General features: G+C 55.0%; 1 protein-coding gene across 1 annotated transcript in view; it reads left to right on the top strand.

Moving 5' to 3' along the window:
• Positions 1-506: 506 nt before the first annotated feature.
• BCOR (BCL6 corepressor) overlaps positions 507-9776 on the top strand; it is a 50473-nt gene continuing 41203 nt past the window's right edge. Inside the window, exons 1-5 of the mRNA XM_077765179.1 lie at positions 507-593; positions 1051-1254; positions 2090-4646; positions 5169-5224; positions 5635-5821. Of these exons, the coding sequence (XP_077621305.1) occupies positions 507-593; positions 1051-1254; positions 2090-4646; positions 5169-5224; positions 5635-5821 (3091 nt within the window). The remainder of the gene's footprint in view (positions 594-1050; positions 1255-2089; positions 4647-5168; positions 5225-5634; positions 5822-9776) is intronic.

The raw sequence follows: 9776 nt of genomic DNA, 5'->3' as shown, positions 1-9776 counted from the left end.
GAGTGGGCGCAAAATGGGGGGGGAGATCTCCCGCCTAGCTTAGCTGGCGGCCCTTGATTTACAGTTTTAACAGGCAACCCGGCTCAGCGAAGCATTGCCGCCCTTTAAAAGATTAGCCCCTAAAGCGGCCTTTCAGTGCACTTTCGTCCTTAATTTATTATTTCATATTTATGAAGGAGAATTAATCCCAGTCTATATGCTGCTTTAACTCTAAATGTCAGGAGTGTGGGCCCAGGTGGATCGGCATTCGATGTGCTTTTAAAACAAATAGTTTGCTCAGTAATAAACGGGGAGATAGCCACCCCTCACTTCATTTAAGCCCAGGGTCTCCCGGTGTCCTCTGTTGGAGCGGGGCCCTCGGCTCCCGGTCTCAATCACCCGACGGCTCTGTTCTGCTTCCTCATCCGTGATTTTGGAGCGTGGGGTAGGGGCAGCTAAGCACTGCTGCTTGTCAGTGGTTTTCATCTTGGGGATTGGGAAGTTGGCACCGAGCGCTTTCTTTATCGATGCTGTCTGATAACAAGTCCCAGGGCAGCCGCAGCAGCCGGGCACAGGTGTGCGGCTTTCTCGGGAGCCTGGAGCAGCTGGCGTTTGTATGATATTCGTGCGTGTCCCCCGTCATTTTGATAAAGGCAGTCAAATATGGCTTCATTATCACCATGGAAACCAGTGTCGTAGAGCCGGGTACCTAAACTTTGTTTGGGGAAAACTTTCGAAAGCCTGCCCTCGTGAGGAACACAGAAGTGATTGATGCGGCCAGCCGCGGGACTCCGGCCTTGGGTTTCTGCTTTGCTACTTGGCCGTTGGACTGCCTGACGTCTGTCCTCAGGTAGAACTTTAAAGGAAGGGCCCGCTCGCACGGCCGAGCTCAGAATGGCCTGCTTGGCCTGTCGGGAGAGCACATCGCGCACGATCTTAATTTCTGCGTCCTCCAACTTGGGGACGTGTTTGTGATTTTGCGTCCCTGCTGCACCCTGCCTCTCCTTTGTTTTCTCCCAGCCTGGTTGAATCACCATTTGGGGACAACTTTGAGTGTGGGCCATTGCTGAGGAATGTTTTTGTAAGGGCAGCTTGAAAAACGGAGTTCTTAGAAACTGGTCTCTTCCGGGACCATCTACCGAAGGATGCGTTAAGCAAGGAACGCTTTCACGAAGTTGGTGTGTCCTTTTAAATAGGAAAATTCCTGTAAATGATGGTGACGCTTCAAAGGCCAGACTGGAACTAAGGGAAGAGAATCCCTTGAACCACAACGTGGTAAGAGATTAATGGCTTCTGTTGACGTGCTATCTGAATATCCGTGATCTGTAATCAATCGTGCATTAATTTGCATGCCATTAAAGGGCTTTCTGGGGGGCGGGGCCTTCAGGGCAGGGCTGAGTCGAATGCGCCTTCTTCAGGATCAGGCCCTCACCCAAGCTCTTTCTGCTCGCCGCCTGGGCCCTTGCACTCCTTTTGACACGCTGGCCGAGTATGTCCGAGCCGCGCAGTGCCCGGTGCGATATGTGCCTCCCTTGTCTTGGATAAGCTGCGCGCCTCATCAGTGCTCCCTGGAGCTGGATACATTTCCAGCCTCCACAAGGAGACTCTTAGGGTTTACTTTTCCAGTAAAATATGAAATACAGAACCGTCTGCAGACAGCAGGGAGAGGAAGTCAAAAGACACAACCACAGTTTGACCCATGGCCTCTTTATTGATTTAGAAATGAGACCGCTAAAGTCCTCCTTCCCTGCTGTCCCGCTGAAGATTGTTTCTTGTTATGTTAAATAATAATGCTTCCCTACACCCAGCAAAAACAAAACAAAACAAAAACAAAAACACCCGGCAAGCACCACCCCGTCCCCAACCTAACAGCCCTGGGAGGCTCAGGTCCCCGACCCCCACGGGGGCGGGGCTAAGAGGGGTGGAGCTGTGGTCCTCTCCGTTGCAGCAGAGAAATTTTGCTGAGAAGGTGAATTNTGTCTTTTTAAACATTTCTGCCCAGATGTTAAGGCTGCTGTCACACTGAGCTAGTTGGTGGTTCCTCTTCGGGATGGGCCCTGCCGCTCTGAACAGGCCTCCCGGGTAACACCCATGTTCTGCTTCCTTAAAGGTGGATGCCGCCACAGCCCACAGGATCGATGGCCTGGCAGCGCTGAGCATGGACCGCACTGGCCTGATCCGGGAAGGGCTTCGCGTCCCTGGCAACATCGTCTACTCTAGCTTGTGCGGACTGGGCACCGAGAAAGGCCGGGAGGCTGCCACGAGCACGCTAGGTGGTCTTGGGTTCTCTTCTGAGAGAAATCCCGAAATGCAGTTCAAACCGAATACACCAGAGACCGTGGAGGCTTCCNCGCTGTATTCTCCGGTCTGCACCAATGGGGAGCGCTTTCTCTACCTGCCGCCGCCTCACTACGTCAGTCCCCACATCCCGTCGTCCCTGGCTTCGCCCATGAGGCTCTCGACACCTTCGGCCTCCCCAGCCATCCCACCGCTGGTCCACTGCGCAGACAAAAGCCTGCCCTGGAAGATCGGTGTCAGTCCCGGGAACCCCGTTGATTCCCACGCCTACCCCCACATCCAGAACAGTAAACAGCCTAGGGTGCCCTCCGCCAAGGCGGTCACCAGTGGCCTGCCCGGGGACGCAGCCCTCCTGTTGCCCCCTTCGCCCCGGCCTTCACCCCGAGTCCACCTTCCCTCCCAGCCCGCCGCAGACTCTTACTCCGAATTCCACAAGCACTATGCCAGGATCTCCACCTCACCGTCTGTCCTGTCCAAGCCGTACATGACGGTCAGCAGTGAGTTCCCCTCGGCCCGGCTCTCCAACAGCAAGTATCCTAAGACTCCGGAAGGGGCCGAAAGCGCCCAGCCGGTTCCTGGGCACCCCCGGAAAGCAGCGGGCCAAGACAGAAAAGACGGGGGCTCGCCGCCTCTGTTGGAGAAGCAGACGGTTACCAAAGACGTCACCGATAAGCCACTAGACTTGTCTGCTAAAGTGGTGGATGTAGATGCTTCCAAAGCTGACCACATGAAAAAGATGGCGCCCACGGTCCTCGTCCACAGCCGAGCTGGAGGCGGCTTAGTGCTCTCCGGAAGTGACATTCCGAAGGAAACCCTATCCCCTCCGGGAAGCGGCTGTGCTATCTATAGATCTGAAATCATTAGCACGGCTCCCTCGTCCTGGGTGGTGCCCGGGCCCAGCCCCAACGAAGAGAACAATGGCAAAAACATGCCGCCGAAAAACAAGGCCTTGGACTGGGCCATCCCCCAGCAGCGGAGCTCGTCGTGTCCCCGCATGGGCGGCACAGACGCCGTGGTCGCTAACGTGGCGGGCTCGGTATCGAGCGCGGGCCGCCCAGCCTCCGCATCGCCCGCCCCCAACGCCAATGCGGACGGCTGCAAGACGGGCAGGAGCTCCATGGACACCACGCCGTCGGTCATTCAGCACGTGGGCCAGCCCCCGACCACGCCGGCCAAGCACGGCGGCGGCGGCACCAGCAGCAAGGGTGCCAAGGCCGGCAACCCGGAGCCAAGCTTCAAAGCGAGCGAGAACGGGCTCCCCCCAAGCTCGATATTTCTGTCTCCGAGCGAGGCTTTCAGGTCCCCACCGATCCCCTACCCCAGGAGTTACCTCCCTTACCCGGCGCCTGAGGGCATCGCTATAAGCCCCCTCTCCTTACACGGCAAGGGACCTGTCTACCCTCACCCGGTTTTGCTGCCCAACGGCAGTCTCTTTCCTGGGCACCTCGCCCCAAAGCCTGGGCTGCCCTACGGGCTGCCCACAGGCCGCCCGGAGTTTGTCACCTACCAAGACGCACTGGGGTTGGGCATGGTGCATCCCATGTTGATACCTCACACTCCCATCGAGATCACTAAAGAAGAGAAGCCGGAGAGGAGGTCCCGCTCCCACGAGAGAGCCCGCTACGAGGACTCAACCCTCCGGAACCGGTTTTCCGAGATGCTGGATGGAGGCAGCACCAAGTTACACCCCGAAGTCCCAGCCGCCGACAAGAACCTAAAGCCGAGCCCCGGCTGGAGTCAAGGGAAGACTGTCGTCAAGAGCGACAAACTGGTCTACGTAGACCTTCTCCGCGAAGAGCCAGACGGTAAAACCGACGCCAGCGGGTCCAAGCCGGGCTTCGCGGCCGAGAGCGTGGGCCAGAGCGCCGAGCCCAGCAAGCCCCCGGCTGACCCGGCCCTGCAGCCGCACCGCGACTTCATCGCCCTGAGAGAGGAGTTGGGGCGCATCGGTGATTTCCACGAAGCTTACGCGTTCAAACAGGCCCCGGGCCAGTCGGTGTTCAGCTTAAGCAAGGAGAATGTTCCAGCGGGGACCAACAAGGAGAACCTGGGGATGCCGGTGGCGACTCCCTTCCTGGAGCCGACCCTGGGGGGCGACGGCCCTGCCGTGACTTTTGGGAAAAGCCAAGAGGATCCCAAACCGTTTTGCGTGGGCAGTGCCCCACCGAGTGTGGATGTCACCCCCACCTATACCAAAGATGGAGTGGACGAGGCCGAATCGAACGATGGCAAAGTCCTGAAACCGAAGCCATCTAAGCTGGCCAAGAGAATTGCCAACTCCGCCGGCTACGTGGGCGACCGATTCAAGTGTGTCACTACCGAACTATACGCTGACTCCAGCCAGCTCAGCCGGGAGNGGAGGACAATGGGAGGGCAGGATGCCAGTAAGATTTGGTTAATGGAGCTTATGGTAAATGTAAATGTATGAAATGTGTCCAGTAAGGGGACGTGAGCATGAGCGGTAGCCCTTAGGAGGTTGTGTGTCTGGATACTTTAAGTTATTCTGTAGATATTAAGGGAACTCCACCCAGCTGCTGCTAACAGAAGTTTTAATTGTTGCAAAGGATAATGTAGAGACTGCATGACGTTTGCCTATCAGTTGCTTTGATTTCTCTGCCATTACTGTATGTTAACAAATAGACCTAAAGGTGCTGCTTGAGAGTGCCTTGTGATACTTGGAGGTGTGGAGCAGCCGCNAAGTGATAGAGTATGTGTTTAACTTGCTAGTGAATGATAGATGTTGTATAGGCATTTCCTTAAGGTATTTTACTTTTCATTAAAAGATAAATAAAGCCAAATTGTTTTGCAATGTTAAGAAAAAAATTGGTTTATGCTTATAAAAATGGATGAAGTTATCTAAATGATCCATTGAGTGCCCATTTTAATTACATAGATGGAAGGATTACAAGAAGACAGTATTTTATGTCTCCCTGCTGCTTACTGTGAGGTCAGTTCTTCAAATTTTTATTACTAGAATCTTACATAAACCTTTTGAGTTAAATTTCATTTCCAAATATACAAAGGGAAGTTTGTGGGCCATGGTCGTCTTTATTCATTGTGCATTTTGTTTTCTCTTCTGTTGTGTTTTTGTTTTGTTCTCTTTGCGTTGTGTTTCTGTTTCGTTTTATTTACCTTCAAAAGAGAATGTGTCTATGCAGTGGTGTATGTATGGATATACATACACGGCGCATATATACCTATACACATATGGCTTTATGAATAAAGAATGTGCAATTACTTACGTATAGATACTCGTAAATTTTTTATCTATTACATTTTAAAATATCTCCGATTTATCGTAAATTGTGGTTGNGTGTTGTGTTTTTTTTTCCTCCCCCATCTCCGTTCTCTTTCTAGCGTGCAATGATGCGCTTCTCAGAGCTGGAGATGAAAGAGAGAGAAGGTGGCCACCCAACAGCCAAAGACTCCGAGGTGTGCAAATTCAGCCCCGCTGACTGGGAAAGGTTGAAAGGAAATCCGGACAAAAAGCCAAAGTCGGCCGCCCTGGAAGAGGCCATTGCCGACCAGAATGACAATGAGAGATGTAAGTAAACCCAGGCAGCCTAAAGTGCGGGTGCCGCGTCGGTGGGAACCGGGGATGCTGCTCCCAGGGCTGACAGAGGGGACAGGAAACGATTGCTTGGCAGAGAGGGGCCGCCCTTCCCGCCTGAGGGAGCCAAGGGCCGATTGTCCTTTGGAATGTGGTGGCATCCAGGAATGAGGCACCTACCGACGATTATTTCCTGGGACACCTCTCCTTTTCCAGAGAAACATCTGTCCTGTAGTCGGTAACAGCCTGATACGGTGTAAGCGCAGAATGGCAGCGGGAGACGTGAATGTGGCATGTATGTTTCGTTCTGTTTTGTAGCAGGTACAGATAGAGTTTCTTTTCTCTTCCTTTTTTTTTTTTNCAGTGGTTTTGTCAAAATGCGATGGAGAGGGAATGAAGGCACCATAGAGATGAGGTGACTCTTTTCTGCGTCGGGTTTGTTTGACACCATTAGATGTCGGCAGCACGATCCAAGGGCGTGGTGCAAACGAGAGCATTCTTCCCACCAGACAGAGGTGGCATTCTGTTTTGGAGGCCAAATGGAGAGAGAGCTTGTGCTTAGTCTGAACGGCTGGTCCCTGGCTGGGCTGGACTGTGTGTGGGCTTTGCTCACGAGACTCCCCTGGCTGATGAGATGCGTCGGTAGTGGAGAAGGCCTTTTTCCGGGTTTCTCAAACCTCACCGGTGATGGTGGATGAGGGCGTCTGGCTGAACGTCAAGGGGATGATCGGTGTAGAATCCTCGTGACGCGGGACAGTCAGAGATGGCGGGTGTGGGGCGCCTGGGTGGCTCAGTCGGTTAAGCGTCTGACTTTCGCTTAGGTCATGATCTCGCGGTTTGTGGGTTTGAGCCCCGCGTCGGGCTCTGTGCTNCTTACTTCCTGGGCATCTGAATGAGTTGGGGAGATTTTGGGGTCCAGGAGAGCGTGCTTCTCGCTGCCTAGGGCACAGCCCCCTCCTCCCTCCGCCCACCAGGCAGACTTGGGGTCAGACTGGCCTGTGGCCAGGTTTCTGGGTAGGCCACTCCAGGACTAGTTTGCTTTATGTTAGTGTCAAAGAAGGGAGTTTCCGTGGCTAGTCAGGGGTGGGTCCGGTCATGTACCTGGAGTGACAGTTCTGTACTCTTCCACCTCAGAGCATTGAGGGGGGAATACGGAGGGTCGGGAGCCACTCATGACTAAAGCAGCCAAGGGCGCCTTCCCCTTGGCTGATGCCCGCCCGGGGCACCTGGGGGACTTGCCTCATAAGACCGGCTCTTGGGGGAATCTCTCAGGGAGACCTTGTCGAAGTGGACAAGGCCAAGTTCATGGGTAGGTGCCTCTCTGAGGAGAGGGAAGTACCGGGGGAAGTTTATGTCCCTCCTCGTCTTTCCTGCGGAACCTAGAGACAGCTCTCGGTCTGGCCAATGGGGAGCAGCGGCCAGATGACTCTGAAAGGCCTCCCTTCTGCTCTCTGCAGAGTCCATCCGAGCTCTGACCAGTGTGGGTTTTGTTCCCGGAGCACCCAGGCCATGGGCCAGCAAGGCATCAGTCATCCCCGAGGGCAGGAGAGGGATAGAGGAAGGTGGGGAGTGGGGCTCACTCGTAAAGACTGGGGCGACGAAGGACGTGGGTCACCATCCCCAATCTTGTGGGGGACTTGCGGTTTGTGTTGGTCAAGAGGAGTAACTTGGAAAGGCCGTTGTCTTTGCCGCCACCTCCTCATCCAGGGGACAGCAGGCCCTGGATTCATTCAGCTGCAGATCAGTGGGCCTTCTTGTCCTGCTGGTGTCCAGGTCTCGAGCCCATGTGGCCTCAGGCCCCGCTCCACAGTTGGTTGTCTCCTAGCGTGTCTGGATCCGGGGCAGGGCTCTCGGGTGGGCAGGGGTGATGAAGACGGTACAGGATGCTTTCCAGATGCCTTCCCTCTTCCAAGGCAGCCCCTCACTCCTGCAGACCCCAGGAGCNGTGGCCTAAGAAGGGTGGATGAAATTGCAAACACGGTCAAGATTTTCATTTGCGCTTTATGGTAGTAGGCGTGTCTGAATTAAATTTGTACTTGAGACAGTCAACGGAGGCCTTGGGAGAATTCTCAAACTTGGACCTTTACTCACAGGAACCATCAGTGGCATTTCGAGGCGGTGGGAGGGACGAGGAGACATGGGTCCCTTCCCTCGTGAACTGGGAGTGACCTTCTCCCTTGCCAGCCATGTGGCTGGGGCAGACCCGGGACCTGCTCCGTGGCCACACGTGGGCGGGAACTGGAGGCAGCCTCGGTCAAAGGGCTTCACGAAACTTCTCCCTGGCCGAGCACCCGCGTGTCTGTGAACTAGGCTGAGTTTGGAACCGCGATTCCCCGTGATTCTTTGTGGAGGGTGTAAGTTTCCACAAGGTTAGCCTTTGCTTGAGGTGTTACAGTTATCTGCAGAGCAGGGGATTTCCGTCCTGGGGAACCCTCCCACCCTGTTTGGGGCTCACTGGTCCTGGCTCCGCGGTGGTGAGGGTGCTTTGTTGCCACGGTGACTTGTAAATGTTGCCATGGCGATGCCTCTTTGAGGTGGTTCTATGGCACAACCATGATAAATTATGGGATGTATGGTCTGTGAGTCACGTGGCCACGCTGCAGGGAGCAAGTGTTAAACCACGAACGACACAGCCACATTCACATCCGCTTAGATCAAATGGCCAAGAGCACATGCGGCCCCACTTTTAGAAGGGTTGAAAATAGCAGCGACAGTAGACCTGGTAGTTAGGACCGCTGTGTATGTAGCTCTCCATCGCCTTGGCTTACAAGGCTAATCCCGTGAGTTGTGGCTAGAATAATCTCATCGAGGAGCTCCAGGCAGGTCAGCTGTGTGACATGGCGCGTCTCCCCCATGGCTGGTGGCCATGTGTATCTAGGGCAGTNTCTTTTGCCAAACAGGGAAGAAAACAGCTCAACTATGTTGCACGGGTGGGTGATTTCAGGGAACCATGACTATAGCCGTGGAGGGTTCCTGATAGTTCAGGATGAGGGGCCGCAGACACGCCGTGGGGTCCCTGGGAACACGGCAGGAGGGGACTGTGTGAAAGGTCAGGTGCAGGGGTGCCATCTCCGGCTCCCCGTCCTGGTGGCTGAGGGAGAAGGCTCTTGCGCACCTGCAGGGTTGCTATCGCCCAGCGAGGAAGGGGAGGCGAGGTCTCAGTCGGTCACGGCCTGCCCACCGACGCGGTGAAAGGCCAGGGAGGGGAGACGGAACTGAGCCGTGCTGTGGGAAGTTCGCAGCCAGGGCGAACGCTTACGGAAAGCCCTCTCCCTGAGCGAGACGTGCCTGTGTAGCCGGATAGGGCCTGTCACAGATACAGGGGATTGCGAGACTTGCAGTTAAAATGTCAAACGTGCAAGTGGAATCTGAAGCACTCGGGGTGGAGAGAGGCTTAAACTGATCGGGGCACGTCCCAGGTCGCCTGCTAAGCGTCTGCCTGANAAATTAACTTTAAAATTGCACACAGCAGTTCTTAGCCCTTCTATGTGTACACTGATCCCCTGCTCCTCCCTCGGGGCTTTGGGGGAAGGCTCATTGGACCCGGAACGTCAAATGGTGTTAACCAGGAGGGCTTACATCCCGTCTGGCAAAGTGATATTTCCAGCCTTTCCCTTAGCTGGGCATGTCCTATTCCTGGAGCCCACCCATGGGGGGCAGCTGGCAGTAATATTCCCACTTTACAACTGAATGGGGGTCCCGTTGTACAGGAGCACTGTTAGCGCCAGAGCGATTAAGAGGGTCACAGCGAGGCAGGTGTGTGAGTCACAGCCTGTCCCCTTTGCTCGCCCAGGATGAACCCAGTCCGGAGGTCATCCCGGCTGCATTGCCCAGAAGCACGGGTCAGAGGCTCACACAGGCTCCCTGCTGCTGCCACTGAGCTTTGTACTGGGACACAATGTCGGGTCCTTCCACCATTGAGAGCACAGGCTAGCCAAGGCCAGGGAGA

The sequence above is a fragment of the Crocuta crocuta genome, unplaced genomic scaffold (genome assembly GCF_008692635.1).
Source record: "Crocuta crocuta isolate KB4526 unplaced genomic scaffold, BGI_CrCroc_1.0 scaffold301, whole genome shotgun sequence".
NCBI classification, from domain to species: Eukaryota; Metazoa; Chordata; class Mammalia; order Carnivora; family Hyaenidae; genus Crocuta; species Crocuta crocuta.
Note: the sequence above shows the minus strand (reverse complement) of the source record. Positions and strands in the feature narration are given on the sequence as shown.